At 53.7% G+C, this 17,435-nt stretch overlaps 3 protein-coding genes across 5 annotated transcripts; 2 read left to right on the top strand and 1 right to left on the bottom strand.

Moving 5' to 3' along the window:
* The first annotated feature begins 52 nt into the window (after nt 1-52).
* On the top strand, nt 53-5,469 carry TFPT (TCF3 fusion partner). Of its 2 annotated transcripts, XM_066374336.1 has the most exons (6): nt 53-484; nt 976-1,234; nt 2,358-2,428; nt 4,564-4,633; nt 4,715-4,933; nt 5,318-5,469. In XM_066374336.1, the coding sequence occupies exons 1-6, from the start codon at nt 462-464 to the stop codon at nt 5,435-5,437; spliced, it is 762 nt and encodes a 253-aa protein (XP_066230433.1). In that variant the 5' UTR covers nt 53-461; the 3' UTR covers nt 5,438-5,469. The 2 variants fall into 2 exon arrangements, with proteins under 2 accessions (XP_066230433.1, XP_066230432.1); XM_066374335.1 differs by lacking the exon at nt 2,358-2,428.
* A 51-nt stretch (nt 5,470-5,520) lies between these two features.
* Nucleotides 5,521-7,602, bottom strand: NDUFA3 (NADH:ubiquinone oxidoreductase subunit A3). Its single transcript, XM_066374192.1, has 4 exons — nt 7,492-7,602; nt 7,181-7,255; nt 5,889-5,966; nt 5,521-5,676 (listed from the first exon to the last, which is right to left on the bottom strand). The coding sequence occupies exons 1-4, from the start codon at nt 7,580-7,582 to the stop codon at nt 5,585-5,587; spliced, it is 336 nt and encodes a 111-aa protein (XP_066230289.1). The 5' UTR covers nt 7,583-7,602; the 3' UTR covers nt 5,521-5,584.
* Nucleotides 7,597-15,478, top strand: OSCAR (osteoclast associated Ig-like receptor). Of its 2 annotated transcripts, none has more exons than XM_066374191.1 (6): nt 7,597-7,873; nt 8,870-9,011; nt 9,739-9,771; nt 12,460-13,683; nt 14,209-14,478; nt 14,926-15,478. In XM_066374191.1, the coding sequence occupies exons 2-6, from the start codon at nt 8,975-8,977 to the stop codon at nt 15,060-15,062; spliced, it is 1,701 nt and encodes a 566-aa protein (XP_066230288.1). In that variant the 5' UTR covers nt 7,597-7,873; nt 8,870-8,974; the 3' UTR covers nt 15,063-15,478. The 2 variants fall into 2 exon arrangements, with proteins under 2 accessions (XP_066230288.1, XP_066230287.1); XM_066374190.1 differs by having other exon boundaries at nt 7,598-7,873; nt 8,913-9,011.
* Nucleotides 15,479-17,435: the final 1,957 nt, after the last annotated feature.

Below are 17,435 nucleotides of genomic sequence, written 5' to 3'. Positions count from 1 at the left end.
AAGGCTACGCTCTGACTGGTTGCCGCCCCGCGTCCTTCGGGACCGCCTTTGGAACAACAACTTTATTAGCACCAGTAGCTAGGAGGAGAAAGGGTAAGCAGGAGCGAGGCGAGGGGCCTCCTCCGGCTCGCGGCCCCGTGGAGGACTGAGCCTTTTAACTTGAGGAGAATCGCCGTGATCGGATGACCTGGTGTCGAGACAAGAAGAAAGACGGGGGCAGTTCACACGACTGGTAGTGGCGTTAGACGAGAAAGCAAGGCCTTTCGGCAGGGACTCGTAGTGGGGGTGGGGGAGGGAGTAAAGCCGGAAATAACTACAACTCCCAAGAGGCTTAGCGTCTGTGTCTCCGGGGCTTGACGGTGGCTGTGAAGCTTGATGGGACGGGTAGTTTGGCAAACGGCTTCACCTACGTTTGCAAGGTTGGAAGTTCTGAGTCCTGGGACGCTGGGAGCCGGGGAGAGATGGAGCTGGAGCAGAGAGAAGGGTAAGTGGCTTTGGGGAAAAACTGCCAATCCTAAAAGACGCTGCGACTGCAGCATGTGCAACCATCAGCGCTTGACCCTGAGGCCTGATGGGGATTGTAGTCCGTGCAACGGCTTTAGGTTAGAACTCTTGGGTTCTGTACTCGAGCATCCTAGGGGAAAAGGCTGGAGGTCTGGAAGTCCGAGGTCTGGACTCCTGGGTCCTAGTTGGGGGTCGGGCCTTGAACTTCCCTAGGTCTTTGGGAGAAAGAAAGAGTCTGGGGTCTGAACTCCCTGATCCTGGGAGGAGGGACTGGGGACCCGTACTCCTGGGTCTGAGGGAGGAAGAGGCTAGGGACCCCGACACCTGGGTCTGAGGGAGGAAGAGGCTGGGGACCCCGACACCTGGGTCTGAACGACGAGGGGCGGGGTGCCTGGACTGGGATCCTAGGTTGGAGGGAGTAAGGGCTGAGGCCGGAGATTCAGGGTTCTTGAGCCCCCTCTGACTCTACAGGACCATGGCAGCCGTGGGCTTTGAAGAGTTCTCAGCTCCACCAGGCTCGGAGCTGGCTCTACCACCACTCTTCGGCGGTCATATCCTGGAGAGCGAGCTTGAGACAGAAGTGGAGTTCGTGTCTGGGGGTCTGGGCAGCTCGGGCCTCCGGGAGAGAGATGAAGAGGAAGAAGCAGCCCGGGGCCGGCGGCGGCGCCAGCGCGAACTCAATCGCAGGAAGTACCAGGCTCTGGGTCGGCGCTGCCGGGAGATCGAGCAGGTAGGTGAGTGCGGGTTCTGTTTTGGGGTCCCCTGTCCTAAGTCACCACCTCCTCCCCGTCTCTGCCTGTCCACCTGCACAGCCTTCCTTGCCCAGCAGGATGGATCATTCATTTATTATTAATTTATGCGTCACCCGTTATGCACCTGGCACTATGCAAGGTACCTGTATCCTGTAGCAGCTTCCCTGACAGCCCACATCGGCTCGCTGATACCCCACAGTCGCCTCCTGCTCCCCACGGATCCCATTCTCCTGGTCTCAGTCGCCTCTCACTCCTGTCCATTCTATTAAATCTCCCCGGGTCCTCCTCCCCTCTGTCCCCATCGCCCCTGCCTTAGACTCCGGTTCTCTTCCTGAATCACGGCATTCGCCTCCATAATGAGAATGAGGATGGAGCAGTGGGCAGGGACACACCAACACAAACCAGGACTTTCTTTTCTGTGAGGGGGAGCTGATAAGACTTTAAACGGGGAAGGGGCAGCAGTCAGGTGTGATGTTGGACAGACTGAATTTGGTGGTGTTTGTCCGTTTGGACTGCTGTTAGCAAGCACCACAAACTGGGTGGCTACCTGATATGATAGGTAGGTGCTGCTCCCAGTTGTGGAGGCTGGAAGTCAAGCTTGGGGTGTCTTTCTGAGGCTGTGAGGTCAAACCTGCTCTGCATCTCAGCCCTCGAGGTGGGTGGTCTGCTGGTGGTCTTCGCTGTCCCTTGACCTGCAGCCCTCTGGCTGCATCTTCCCATGGCCTTTTCCCTATACATGTATGTCCGTCTCCCACGTCCCCCTTTTTAGAAGGGCACCAGTCATCGGATTAGGGTCCACTGCAGTGACCTCGTTTCTCTCTGGAAGAGCACATGCAGAGAAGCCCCAGGCAGGAGCGGCAGCGTGGAGGCCAGTGGGAGCGGAGGGGAGGGATGAGGCACCGTGGGGAGAGGAGCAGGAGCGCCATGGATGGCTGAAGGAGCAGACGCAGGAAGGACAGCCCCTTCCAGGCCACAAGGTGACCTGTGGGCCCCGGTCAACAGGATGACGTTTGGGCCATCTCCCTGGTCCACAGCAGAGGCCCCACTTGCTCTCCGCTGAACAGGAACCCGCTGACCTGTGCTTCCCCCGACTCCCTGCAGGTGAACGAGCGGGTCCTGAACAGGCTCCATCAGGTACAGAGGATAACGCGGAGACTCCAGCAGGAGCGGAGGTAACCCCTTGCGTACCTGCTTTAGCTGGCATGCCTCTGCCTGGGCCAGGGATGGGGTGGAGCACTGTGAAGTACCCTCACAGTGGAGAGTACAGCAGCAGCAAGGGACCCAGCCTAGAGTCCCAGACTCAGTGTCAAGCACTGTGTTGCCGCATGACTCTGAGCACATGACACCCCTTCTCGGAGTCCCAGTTTCCTGACAACTAAGGGTGATGCAAAAGTCACGCCAAAGCCCCAAGGCTGCTGAGTAAACGGGAGCTCTCAGGATGAGCTTTGGGGCCCGCTCACCCCACGTCTGATGCTGACCCTGCCCCCACTCAGGAAAATAGAACGGGCCTTAGACTGAATTGAAGTGTCCCACAGTGAGGTGCTTAGAAGAATCAAATCAGAGACAGAAAGGCAAAGGGTGGCTGCTGGGGGCAGGGCACTGGGGAGTTCCTGTTTAATGGGGACAGTTCCACTTTAGAAGGATGAGGAGAGTTCTGGAGAGGGACCGTGATTACGGTCGCACGACAAAGTGAATGTTACCTAACGCCACTGCAGTATACACTTGAAAGTCATTAAATTAGTAAGGTCTTAGCATAATTTTTACAAATGACTTTTTGAAAAGCAAAGACTAAAGACAGGCCAAGTCACTCTTCTCTTCAAAACCCTACAGAGGTCCCACCTGACCCAGACTAGGACTGACATCCTAGTCAACCAGGCCCTAGAGAGATGGCCTGTCATGCCAGCCTCTGCCCTGCCATGAGCACAGCGGACACACACACACCTCGGGGCGTTTGCGCTTGCTCTTCCTGCCCTCAGACATGTCCTGCCACTTCCTCATGTTCCCAGTGAGGCCTCCCCACTGTCCTTTTTAAGTTCCAATCAGGTGTCATCCATTGTTTTTCCTACTCTGACCTTTTATAATTTGCTGGCTTACACGTAGCATTTAGTCGGTTAGAGCTTAAAAATAATAATCCTAAAGCTTTAGAAGGAGAGGCAGGGAAAGAGAAGGCAGAGTCAGTAGGTGAAGTTACCGTGTTATGCACATGCATCTCTCTCGCATTTTAGTTACTTATTTTTATTTGTTTTTTTTTTTCATTTTTCCGAAACTGGAAACGGGGAGGCAGTTAGATTCCCGCATGCGCCTGACCGGGATCCACCCGGCATGCCCACCAGGGGGCGATGCTCTGCCCTTCTGGGGCGTCGCTCTGTAGCATCCAGAGCCATCCTCAGCGCCCGGGCCAACTTTGCACCAATGGAGCCCTGGCTGCGGGAGGGGAAGAGAGAGACAGAGAGGAAGGAGAGGGGGAGGGGTGGAGAAGCAAATGGGCGCCTCTCCTGTGTGCCCTGGCCGGCAATCGAACCCGGTACTCCTGCACGCCAGGCCGACGCTCCACCACTGAGCCAACTGGTCAGGGCCTTACTTATTTTTAAATTTTATTTATTGATCTTAGAAAGGGGGAGAGAGGAACACTGATCAGTTCCACTTTTTTTTTTTTAGTGAGAGGACGGGAGGCAGAGACAGACTCCCACATGCGCCCTGACCAGGATCCACCTGGCAAGCCCACTAAGGGGCGATGCTCTGCCCATCTGGGGTCCTTGCTCCATTGCAACTGGAGCCATCCTTAGTACCTGGGGACAGCTTGCTCTGATCAAGCCATGGCTGCAGGAGGGGAGGAGGAGGAGGAGGAGGAGGAGAGAGAGAGAGAGAGAGAGAGAGAGAAGCGAAGCGAGAGGGGGAGGGGTAGAGAAGCTGATGTGTGCTTCCACTGTATGCCCTGAGCGGGAATGGAACCTGGGACATCCACATGCTGGGCCGATGCAGTTGTTCCACTTGATGTGAACATAACTTACACTTGAACGTTTACTGAGCTGATATCCCACTGAGAGCTGTAGAGATCACACTTGGTTGTGGTATCACTCACAGAAGTCTCCCCAGTTAGGGTTGTCATCTCCCATTGACAGAGCAGGAAACTGAGGCACAGAGGTCACCTGTGTCTTGCCCAAAGTTCACTGGCTGGTCCAGTGCTTGGCACCCAGGTCTCTCAGACCCCAGAGCTCCAGACCTTCTGGGTCAAGGACACCTTGCCTTCAGAAGGGGTCAGAGCTTGGCTGTCGGGTGACCCCCATTGGCTTCTCTCCGGGTGCAGGTTCCTCATGAGAGTGCTGGACTCCTACGGCGACGACTACCGCACCAGCCAGCTCACCATTGTGCTGGAGGTGAGTGTGGGGTCTCAGGAAGGGTGCTGGGTGAGCCAGGAGCCTAGGACCGTCCTCACCTGCCTCCCGTTTCCCCATCAGGATGAGGGCAGCCAGGGCACAGATGCCCCCACTCCAGGCAATGCTGAGAACGAGCCTCCAGAGAAGGAGGGACTGTCTCCACCCAGAAGGACACCAGCAGCCCCAGAACCCAGCAGCCCGGCTGCCGGCGAGGGGCCTAGTGGGCGAAAGAGGCGGCGAGCACCCCGGGAAGGACGCCGAACAGGAGTGCCACTGACTCCAGAGCCGACACCAATGCAGGTGGGAGACCTGCAGCTCAGGGTCCAGGCAAGCAGGGACTAGGACCAGGGCTGCAGGCCTCACTGTAGGGGCCCAACCAGGAGAGCTGGAGAGGGTGTGGAGCAGGGCTGGAGGGTTAGGGTTGACAGGGAAGGAGAAAGAGCTGGAAAAAGCCTGGAAGGCATGGGTGGAAAGGAGGAAAATAGGGGTAACGGGCCTGGTGTTGAAGTTTTCCACTGTTAGGAGCTGTGGGGAGGAGGCGAAATGGAGCTGGAGAATCCGGAGACCACGTAGACGTAGGAACACTAGGGACCATCTGAAGTGCACAGAAGGAGCCGTCTGCCCCAGGAGAGCAGGAATGGTGGGGTGACAGGCCTTCTCACAGCTCGCTCTTTGCTTCCCCAGATAAAGGTGGAGGAAGACTTTGGCTTTGAAGCAGATGAGGCCCTGGATTCAAGTTGGGTGTCTCGGGGGCCAGACAAACTGCTACCCTACCCAACCCTAGCCAGCCCCCCCTTTGACTGACCCCCCAATAAACTCACCCCACATTCTCCTTGGCCAGTGTCTGCTGCTCCCACCTCAAATCACACACACTCTCAACGCTGAGATCAGTTTTCACATTTTTATTGGGGGCCACAGCAGAGGGGACCTCCTCCCTGTCAGTGGAGGTGTTCACAGTTTCTTCAGCCACTCCAAGCTTGGACCCTGGGGGTCCTGGGGGTGGCTGGGCACGTCGGGCATGTTCCCATTATCTCGGACGGGCACTGTGGGACAGAAGGGTGGGCCACTGAGACCAGCAGATCTCCGGGGGCCCTGGTAAAGGGCTGGTCTGTCAGTTTACATTCAGAGGGTATTGGGACCTTAGGGGAAGGAAAGACAGGAGAAGAAGGCTCAGCGAATCAGGGATGCGGAGACAGAAGAGAAACACAGACCTCTAGATCTTAGGGAACCAGAGACAGATCCATCCCCCACTCACCAGGGTAGTTGTAGGGGGTGACCTGGTTGATCATGGTGGCGTACTTGGTGTACGGGCTGACGATGGGCAGAATGATAGCTGTGGAGAGACATGGGGGGTGAGGTCCAGGGAAGGTGGCTCTGGAAAGGGGGAGGGCGGGGAGGGAACAGGAGGTGCAGCACCTCCAGAGGGCTCCCACCCCAGAGCCCCATTGATCACAAGGGTTTTAATTTTTTTGTGTGTGTAGGTGGGGCTGGGAGCCAAGCATTTACAGATACCTGGGCTGTAGAGGGCACAGGGGAGGGAAGTGGGGGGATTATGGGATGAGCACACTGGAGTGTAGAGGTGGTCATGGAGCATACTGGATGGGAAGTGTCTTGGGAATGGCACCGGGGAATCAGGAATAAGCAGAGGGAAAGGTTATACAAGGAACAGTCCATCTAGGGTGAGAGCCAGCAGTCCTAGGGGGCAGGGCAAAACATATAAAGGAACATTCTAGGCCTGCGCTGTGTGATAAATACAAGAGCCACACATGTAATTTTACATTTTCTAATGGCCACGTGATACTTAAAACTTATAATTTTTAAAATATATTTAACCGAATATATCCAAAGTATTGTTTCAACACACCACGAAAAAATGGCAACATTTTATATGCTTTTTTTCATATTAAGTCTGAAATCCAGTGTGTACTTCACATGGGTGTTGTAACCCTTAGGATTTAAAGTGTTCCGTGGCCAATGTGGTCAGTGGGACAACTGTCTTGGAAGAACCTTACCCAGTGGCCTGCAGACCCACACTGTTGACAGGACCTGGGGTCTTGTTAGAAATGCAGTATCCCAGGCTCCACCTAGCCCACTGAATCAGAGCCCATTTTAACAAGCCCTCCCCCCGCCCCCAATGTCCATCCGGGTAGGAGTGACCCTGTACTAGAGCAGAGACTCTCAATCAGGCCGCGCATGGGAGTCACTGGAGACTGTGAGTGAACGTCGGGTGGATTCGGACATTATTATTATTTATCGCGTAGGTGTTTTTAATGCATAGCCAGGGTTGGGAACCTCTCCTGAAGCGGGATGAATGATGGGACCTCTTGCGGTAGGGAGCGAGGGGGGTGATTAAGGGATAATATTAGGAATGGGGTTAGGCCAAGAGACGTCGTGGGGGTGTTAACATACGGGTGGGGGCAATGGACGACGAGGGCGGACAGGGGGCCTGGAGGGTCAGGACTGAACGCACGTGGGGGAGCGAAGGGACCTTCGGGGCAGGTAAGGCTGGGACGCCGGGTGGGGTGATGCACGTTCGCGCTCACGCACCGAGGCCCCCGATAGTGAAGGACGCGACCAGCACCGGCTCCTTGGCCCAGGCATTCTTGAAGAAGGCGGCGAGTCCTGAAGGGGTGGGCGGGGAGGGTCATCCATTCAGGGAATGCCCCCGGTGACCTCTAACCCTCTCGCACCACCCCTGCCCTGGAGGGGCCCTCTGCTAACCTATGCGTTCCCCTCGGGCCCCAACCCCACCACCTCCACGGAGGGCACCACCGCACCCTAGCCCCGCAGCGCTCGGGTTAGCGCCGCACCGCCCGGGTTAGACCCGCCTCCCGCGCGCCTCCGGCGCCCGCACTTACTCCCAGCCATCTTGATCGCGGCGGCTGCGAGGGCGCGGAGCACCCTGGGTATTGTGGTCCCCGCATTCGAGGCGCCGCTGAGTCTGCGCATGCGTACTGATGCAGAACAGCTCTCCAGACGTTGACGAAGACGCGAAGCACTTTGGGAGTTGCGGTCCCTGCTTGCGAGTCTCTGCTGATTCCGCGCGTGCGCGCTGGCACAGAACAAAAGTCGGTGGCGACGGCAGGGTCGGAGGCGGCGCTCCTGATTTAAATACAAACCTGTCTTGGCACACCTGCCTCCTCCCTTGCTTCTCTCAGCCTAGACCTCTCGCTCTAGAGTTATTTCTACTCCGCAGGCCTTCTGCTGCAAGTCACCTAAGGCGGGATGCAATAGTTGCTTGTAAGAGTCCATTTTACAGATGGGGAGACGGAGGCTGGGAGAGGACAAATGACTTGAGTTCTCATTTGAGGTCTCAGCTTCAAATCAGCTCGCCTGCCCGGAGCAGAAGGGTTAGGGGCCTTCTGTGGACTCTCACAGTGCTCTGTGGGGGAACCTCCGTTATAGCACACATCTTCTTTTTTTTTTTTAGATTGTCAGGGAGAGTGAGGGACAGAAACATTGAGCTGCTCTTGTATATGCCCTGAGCAGGGAAGCAAAGTGGCAACCTCGGGTGGATGCTCCAACCAACAGAGCATCCGGCCAGGGCTTAATTTTTTTTTGAATTTTAGACAGAGAGAGGGAGAGAGGAGGGAAGCATTTGTTGTTTCACCCAGCTGTGCATTCATTGGTTACTTCCCATGTGTATCCTATTCTAGGATCGAACTGTATGCAACCTTGTCGTTTCGGGACAAGCTCTTAACCCACTGAGCAACCGGCCGGGGCACATCACTTTTTTTTTTTTTGTATTTTTCTTAAGTTGGAAACGGGGAGGCAGTCAGACAGACTCCCGCATGCACCCAAACGGGATCCACCCGGCATGCCCATCAGGGGGCGATACTCCCGAGCCTTGGCTGCGGGAGGGGAAGAGAGACAGAGAGGAAGGAGAGGGGGAGGGGTGGAGAAGCAGATGGGCGCTTCTCCTGTGTGCCCTGGCCGGGAATCGAACCTGGGACTCCTGCACGCCAGGCCGATGCTCTACCACTGAGCCAACCGGCCAGGGCTACATCACTTATTTTTAAAGCCTATGTAGTCCACATCTGTCTTTCCATCAGACTGGGGGCTGCCGGAGGGCATTGATGAGGTCGACTCCTCTCTGGGAGTCTGTGCAGCAGGCTCTGGCACATAAAAGGTGCTAATTGTCTTTAAAGTTTAATTAAGGAACACAACCAGTTATGACTACCCCAATCTCAACTTTACCATGAGGCTGTGATCCCCACCCCCACCCACCCCAAACAGGCCTCTGACTCTGATTTTCTGATGTTGCCTCACTTCCTGGGAGGTGAGAGCATAGATCACTGTTGAGCCACTGTTCTGCTCGGATTCCACCCAGACCTGCCCACCATGGCCCTGGTGCTGATCCTCCAGCTGCTGACCCTCTGTGAGCCACACCATGCCTTATCTCTGGGTTCCTGGCTGGGCTAGGGTGCAGAGAGACAGGCTCTGGGGACCCAAACATCTAGGGGAGGGTGGAAGCAAGGGACAGGACTATTGGGTCTCTCTGAGGGGAGGGTGATCAGGCACCGTAAGGGTTCAGAAGTCTAGGCCAGAATAACAGGACAGGAATGAGAGGCAGGCCCCTGGGTCCTAAAGCAAGAAGGCACAGGAGACCCTAATCCTCTGCTCCCATTCCTGGAAAAAGAGGAAGTTGGAGATAGGACTCTCCAGCTCTTGAGGTGGGAGAGAGCTAGAGACCTGAACTCCTGGGGACAAGGACTGTTAAAATCCCAGATTCTGACGTGAGTGGGGAGATGGAAGCCAGGACACCTGGGTGCCTAGGAAAGGGGGTAGCTGGGGCCCAGACTCCTGAACCACAAGGAGGAGAAACTGTGGGCTCAGATTACTGTATCCCAGAAAAGGTGGAGTCTAAGGACCTGAACTCTTGCAGACAGAAGAAAGAGTGTCCTGGGTCCAGACTTCTGGCTTCTTTAGTAGGTGGGGATTGGGAGTCTGCTTTTATGGCTACCAAGGGAAGAGAAAGTATGGCCAAGACTCCTGTCTTCTAGAGGAAAGAAGGCCTGGTTACTTCGATTCCTGGGTTGCCAATGATGTGGGGTGGGGAGCAGCCTAGGGCTTTGATAAGACCAAGCCCCCTCAACTTTCCTCAGGGCCTCTGTGTCACACAGATGTCACTTCCAGTGGTGAGTACCACCCTCATCCATTTGCCTGTATGTTGCTGATATCCCATTTCCAACTACTCAGATTTTATTTTTGGTGCTCACCCTAACCTCACATTTTCTTGTTTCCCTCCCTCCTCCTCATTTATTCCTTTCCTTCTGTTCTCACTCCCTTTAATGACCAGGATAGGTGAGTAGTGAAGACCATGAACTTTGGAGCTAAGAGGGTCTAGACCTAAGCTAGAACCCCACTTTCACCTTCTTAGTCACGTAGGACTTTGAACAAATGCTCATTCGGTTCCCTTCTCTAGGAAAAGGGCTATTGTTAAGATTTAATAAAGTCACATGTGTAGCCTTGACAGGGTAGCTCAGTTAGTTAGAGCGTCATCCCCATATGTCAGGTTGTGGGTTCGATCCCGGGTCAGAGCATATACAAGAATCAAGCAATGAGTGCATAAATAAGAGAGACAACAAATTGTTGACACACACTCTCTTCTCTCTAAAATCAATCAATAAATTTAAAAAAATTTTAAATCACATGTGTAGAAGCCTGGACTCAGAATTTGGCATAGCACAGGGCTTAAGAGAGAGATTTCTGGCAACACTAATTACTACTTAATTTGGAAAGAAGGGTCCTCCACCCTGAAATATTTCTGGGTTTCTTTCCAGATGTTCTGATAGTGAGATCTCTTCTTTCAAAATTCCCCCCACTATACTCCAACTTCAGATAAGAACCACCTAAAGAACCATTAATACCTAAGCTACCAATTTATTTTAAATTAGCATGTTTAAGTGGTAAAGCCAATATATATTCCTGGATTTAAAAATTCTGTCATTAAAAAAAATTCAATCATTACTGAAGGACATATAACAGCATCTCTCTTCCTCTTCCTCATCTTCTTTAAATAATCTCTGAATCCTTACAGGAAATTTCTGAGCATTCAAACACACATATGTATTTACATACTTCTTGTTTTTCTTGCCGAGGCAAAACTGATATTTTGTGAATCACTGTTCTTCATCATACATTTTCCACTTTACAATCTCTCTTGGAGATATTTCCGTGTCATTCGGCTAGCTCTGCTTTTTTTTTTTTTCCTTTTAAGCTGTTGCCTAGCATTTGCCATTGTGTGGTTGGATTCTGATTTATTTGGCCTTTTTTTTTTTTTAAGACTTATTCATTTTACAGAGAGAGAGAGAGTGAGTGAGAGAGAGAAGGGGGAGGAACAGGAAGCATCAACTCCCACATGTGCCCTGACCAGGCAAGCCCAGGGTTTCAAACCTGTGACATCAGTGTTCCAGGTTGACGCTTTATCCACTGCGCCACCGCAGATCAGGCTATTTGGCCTTCTTGATGTATATTTAGGCTGTTGCCAACTTACCCCCTCACAACCAGTGCTGTAGTGAGTGCTTCCATAGGAGCTTTTTGTGCAAATGTGTGTACGTTCATCTAGGAGCAGCCTGGAATTACTGGGGCATAGGTTGCGCCCTTTGGATCTTGATAGAAACTGACAAATTGACTTCTCAAAAGGCACACTCAAGTGTGCCTCAGTGTCTGTGCACTACATCTTTATCCAAACAGAACCACCCGGCAACCCCGCCTGGGGCCAATGCTTGAACCAATAAACCACTGGCTGCGAAAGAGGAAGAGGAAGAGAAGGGGGAGAGGGAGGGTAAGGGGGGGAGAAGAGAGAGAGAGAGATGGCAAAGTCGAGAGAGGGAAGAGATAAGCATCAATTCATTCCACTGAGTTGTTACATTTATTTGTGTACTCATTGGTTGCTTCTTGTATGTGCCCTAACCAGTGATTGCATCTGTAACTTAAGGGCACCAGAATGATGCTCTTTGTACTGAGTCACCCAGCCAGGACCTTAATTTTTTATTTACTGATTTTTGGGGGGGAGAGAGTCATTGATTTGCTGTCCCACTTATTTATGCATTCATTGTTTTCTTCTATGTGACCTAACTGGGGATTGAACCTGCAACCTTGTTGTATCAGGATGATGTTCCAAACAGCTGAGCTACCCAGCCAGGGGAACTAAGATTAAACAATCCTTCCCATCACTGCCAAGTGTGTTAATTGAACTTCCGGTTCTGTGAATTGCCTAGTCATATGTTTTACCCAACTTTCAATTGGGTTGGCCCTTGGATTTCTTGCTATACTCTTCATCTGCGTGGTTTGTGAGTAAGTCTTTTCAGCCAGTGCCGCCATTTGTCTTCTAGGTTCATTGATTTGTCTTTTCTCAGATACCACTTGAAACTGGTTGAAGGGGTCAAATTAACTAACCTTGTCTCTTCTGAAATTTTTATTTTATATTTTAAGACAGCTTTCTCTACCCCCCAAGACAAATATATTTTCCTGCATTTTTTTTCTAACACTTTTATTGTTAAAAAAAATACATGTAGGTCTTCAATTAATCAAGAATTTGTTTTAGGAAAGGGTTGGCAACTACTGAAATATATTGGGTATATTGCAGATATTCTAGAGAGCAATTTAAAACCAGGGGTTTCTGGGACCCAACCCATTGCATGATGCTTAAAAACTGCAGAGGAAAACTCACCTTGCTCCTGTGGTTTGTAGCTCGTTGTAAACAAGCCCTCTGGGGACCTGGTACCTTCCCATTTCTCAAAGAGGGGACTGAGGCTGAGAAAGGGACTCTGATTGTTCCAGGTGACCCTCCTCTCATACCAGCTCCCCCTTCATGTCCTCAGGCACCCAGGAAGCCCGGGGACACAGGCTGCCCACTTACTCAGTCCCCCGAGCCTTACTCCACAAGCCCAGGCGACCCATTTACCCAGAACCTCCATCATACCCCAAACCCAGGAGACCCATTTACCCAGAACCTCCATCATACCTCAAGCCCATTTACCCAGAACCTCCGTCATACCCCAAGCCCATTTACCCAGAACCTCCATCATACCCCAAACCCATTTACCCAGAACCTCCATCATACCCCAAGCCCATTTACCCAGAACCTCCATCATACCCCAAGCCCATTTACCCAGGACCTCTATTGCCACACCACAAGATCAGGCCACCCAAGTACCGACTACCCTTCCCTTCAGTACCCCCAACCTCTTACCCCAGGCTTCCACAACCCCTTCATTCAGTGCCTCCATTGTCACACGACAAGATCAAGCAACCCAAGCCCCTACAGCCCTTGCATTCAGTAACCCCAAACTCATTTCACAATCTCTGGCAACATTATCTTTCAATATTCCCAACCTCTTACCCCAAGCCGCCACAATCCCTTCATTCAGTAACCCCAGACTCATTTCACAATTTCTGGCAACGTTATCTTTCAATATTCCCAACCTCTTACCCCAAGCCGCCACAATCCCTTCATTCAGTAACCCCAGACTCATTTCACAATTTCTGGCAACGTTATCTTTCAATATTCCCAACCTCTTACCCCAAGCCGCCACAATCCCTTCATTCAGTAACCCCAGACTCATTTCACAATTTCTGGCAACGTTATCTTTCAATATTCCCAACCTCTTACCCCAAGCCGCCACAATCCCTTCATTCAGTGCCTCCATTGTCACACGACAAGACCAGGCGACCCAAGCCGCTACAGCCCTCTCATTCAGTACCCCCAGCCTCTTACCCCAAGCCCCCACGACCCTTCCCTTCCATACCCCCAAACTCATACTCCAAGCCCCGGCTGGAGGCTCAGCCTGCCCCAGTTGTGACACCAGGGACCAACGTGACTCTGACGTGCCGAGCACCGCAGCCTGCCTGGGGGTTTGCTCTCTTCAAGTCTGGGGAGACCGCTCCCGTGCTGTACCGGAACGTGTCTACGGAGCTGGCCCAGTTCTTCCTGGAGGAGGTGACTGAGGCCCAGGGGGGCAGTTATCACTGCCGGTACCGGAATCCAGGCGGGGTGCCGGGTGTCTGGTCCCACCCCAGCGATGCCTTGGAACTACTGGTGACAGGTGAGGTCCTGGAGGGGGCGGAGGAGGGGAAGGAAGGGACACAGGAGTGGGACGAGGGAGGGAGGAGGAGGGACAGAGACAGGCTTGTACAATAACACAAAGGAAAAAGAGTGAGACAGAGACAGAAAAAGGGGTGATCCTCAACCAGGGGTTTCTATGGCCCCCAGGTGACCGGTAATTTCCAGAGGAGAGAGGCCCGAGGTGCTGCCCAACGGCCTACAGGATGCAGGATAGCCCTCCGCCCCATAAACAAAGAATGACCCAGATGTTCCCAAAATGTCACTAGTATCGAGGTTGGGAAACCCTGGGAGACACACAAACACAGGGAGAAAAAAAAAAAAAAAATCAGAGGACGCTGCCTCTGAGATCCGGGGAGAGGGACACACGCAGGTGGGGAGATAACAGAGAGACAGGATTTTAGGCACCGGCACAGGGGAAAGCGGACTCATAGGATGTGAGGGGACACGGAGGCGCAGGGCGCCCACCCTGGTCTTCGTCCTCCCCGCCCCCCGCACCCCCTCGCAGCCTTCCTGCCGCGCCCGTCGCTGGTGGCGCTGCCCGGCCCGGGCGACACCGTGAGCCTGCGCTGCGCCGGCGGCTTGCGGAACATGAGCTTCGCGCTGTACCGCGCGGGCGAGGAGCAGCCGCTGGGCTTCCAGGAGGCGGCGGAGCCCTGGGCCGACTTCCCGCTGCCCGGCGCGCGCGCCCCGGGCACCTACACCTGCTACTACCACACGCCCGCGGCCCCCTACGTGCTGTCGCAGCGCAGCGAGCCGCTGGTCATCAGCTCCGACGGTAAGGGGTCCCCCCACCCACCCCAACCCGGTCCCTGCTCCTCCGGACCCGGGGATCCGAGCCCCCAGCCTCCTCCCTCGGACCCGGGGGTCCACGGCCCCGGCCCCTCCTCCCTCGGACCCGGGAGTCCACGCCCCCGGCCCCTCCTTCCTCGGACCCGGGAGTCCACGCCCCCGGCCCCTCCTCCCTCGGACCCGGGGGTCCACGCCCCCGGCCCATCCTTCCTCGGACCCGGGAGTCCACGCCCCCCGCCCCTCCTCCCTCCGACCCGGGAGTCCACGCCCCCGGCCCCTCCTCCCTCCGACCCGGGAGTCCACGCCCCCTGCCCTCATTACCCCCCCCCCCGCCCATGAACCCCAGTGCCCCCAAAACCGGGAGGACGGAAAGGAGCCCTCTGGTCGGGATGCTGACCGTCCGTCTCCCTGGCTGGCCCCTCCGGCTCCGCAGGCTATGGCTCCTCGGACTACACGCGGGGCAACCTCGTCCGTCTGGGGCTGGCTGGCCTGGTCCTCCTCTGCCTGACCACGCTGGTCGTTTTGGACTGGCGCAGCTGGCGTGGCGCTCCCGCTCCCGCTGGACCCTGAGCCCGGAGGACTGGGTCGTGGCGCCAGCTGCGTGAGGAGCCTTCCCAGAGAAGCAACGAAGAAGTAGGATGCCCGGGGTTGGAGCCCCACAGCGTCTCCCTCCCGGCTGAGCCCAGCTTCTGAATAATAATCAGCTTTGTCTCATACGCTGTATCTTCCTCTGGGATATTGCTCCAAGACCTCCCAGATCCGGGGAGGTGTTCAAGCTTCCGAGCCAGAAGGCTTAGGTTCGAATCCTAGGGCTGCTGCTGACCCACTGTGCAATATGAGGACAGTGACCTTCCCCAAGCCTCCCTTGTCTCTGCTGGAAAATGGGCGCATTGTTAACACCCACTTCTTAGTATTTTTATAGGGTTAAGTGGCCATGACACACAAAACGTTTGACACAGTGACTGACCTGAAGTAAAGGCTCAATAAATATTAACTATATAACAGAGGTTTCCACCAAAGTCTAAAGAACTGAAGGAGGTTCTAGTCTTTTCTCCAATGCGCTCGCTCCAGCTCAACTTTAAAGCAACCCATTGAACCTGACCAGGTGGTGGCAGAATGGATAGAGTATCCACCTGGGACGCTGAGGACCCAGGTTTGAAACCCCAAGCCCACGGGCTTGAGCGCGGGGTCACTGGCCTGAGCGTGGGATCATAGACATGACCCTATGGTCGCTGTCTTGAGCCCAAGGTCTCTGGCTTGAGCAAGGGGTCTCTAGCTTGGTTGGGTCAAGGCACATATGAGAAAGCAATCAATGAACAACCAAAGTGCCCCAACAACAAGCTGATGCTTCTCATCTCCCTTCCTGTCTGTCTGTCCTTCTCTCTATCTCTCTCCCTAAAACAAAACAAAATAAAAATATTGATGTTATTCCCTTGATGACATCATACCTGGTCGTCAAGCAAACCCCTGAAAGGCCTTCTCAAGCCTTCCCCAATGGTTAAACTAAGAGTAACCTCGTAGAACTTCTTCCCTGATTGCAGTTTCGTTGCCCGCGACTCTTATCCTTGACCCGCCGTTATCTTTAAGCGGAGACCCGTTGTTGTGGCAACAGGAAGTGGAGCGTGTGAAGTAGAGCCTTGATCTGGACCCGATCAATTTCATTTGGCCTGCTTCCGCTGTGCTCTTGACTGCCCTCATCCTCACCGTTGTGCAAAACCAACGCAGCCTGTTTGCTCTCCTTGTCTTGCCTATTCTCCTCCAAGGGAGCTGCATGCACTTTCTTTCTGAATTCGTTCAAGTTCTGTTTTTATCTGGCAAACACTGATGCCTTTCTCATCACAGGCACACACTTTCAGTCCCTAAGCACTTCTTGACACTCAGCATTTACATGCTCCTTTCTTTTTTCTCTTAGAGAGAGAGAAAGAGAGACAGCGACAGAGACAGACACAGAGAGACAGACAGGTAGGAAGGGAGAGAGATGAGAAGCATCAACTTATAGTTGTGTCACCTTAGTTGTTCATTGATTGCTTTCTCATATGTGACTTGATGGGGGGGGGGGGCTCCAACGGAGCCAGTGACCCTTTGCTCAAGCCAGTGACCTTGACCTTGGGGTTTTGAACCTGGGTCCTCAGCTTCCCAGGCCGATGCTCCATCCACTGTGCCACCACCTGGTCAGGTTCAAGTGCTCTTTTCTTGGCTTCTGCTTAATTTTGGTGGGGCACACATCTTCTTTTCTTGTATTAAATTTTCTTTTTGTGTGTGTGTGGCAAAGACAGAGAGAGTCCAAGAGAAGAACAGATAGGGACAGACAGGAAAGGAGAGAGTTGAGAAACATCAATTCTTCGTTGCGGCTCCTTAGTTGTTCATTGATTGATTTCTCATATGTGCCTTGACCAGGGGGCTACAGCAGACCGAGTGACCCCTTGCTCGAGCCAGCGACCTTGGGCTCAAGCTGGTGAGCCTTGCTCAAACCAGATGAGCCCGCGCTCAAGCTGGTGACCTCGAGGTCTCGAAACTGGGTCCTCCACATCCCAGTCCGATGCTCTATCCACTGCGCCACCGCCTGGTCAGGCTCTTGTATTAAATTTTCCAACTTTCTGGTTCTTATGTCCCATTTTATGTAGAAGAGAATGACTTCCTTTTTTTCTCTTTTCCAAGTTAGAGGAGGGGAGACAGACAGACTCTCAATTGCACCCATACCAGGATATAATCAGCAACCTCTATCTGGGGCCGATGCTCTGCCCATCTGGAACTATGCTTGCAACGGAGCTATTTTTAGCACCTGAGGCGAGAGGAGCTATATGGAGTCATCCTCAGCACAAAGTGGGTGGCAGTGGTGATGGTGGGTGCCAATGCACTCAAACCAATTGAGCCATGGCTGTGGGATGGGCAGAGAGAGCGGGAGAGAAGGGGGTGGGGGGAAGGAGGAGAAACAGATGGTCA

The sequence above is a fragment of the Saccopteryx leptura genome, chromosome 3, assembly GCF_036850995.1.
Source record: "Saccopteryx leptura isolate mSacLep1 chromosome 3, mSacLep1_pri_phased_curated, whole genome shotgun sequence".
Taxonomy (NCBI): Eukaryota; Metazoa; Chordata; class Mammalia; order Chiroptera; family Emballonuridae; genus Saccopteryx; species Saccopteryx leptura.
The sequence above is the reverse complement of the archived record's forward strand: the minus strand, read 5'-3'. Positions and strand labels throughout refer to the sequence as shown.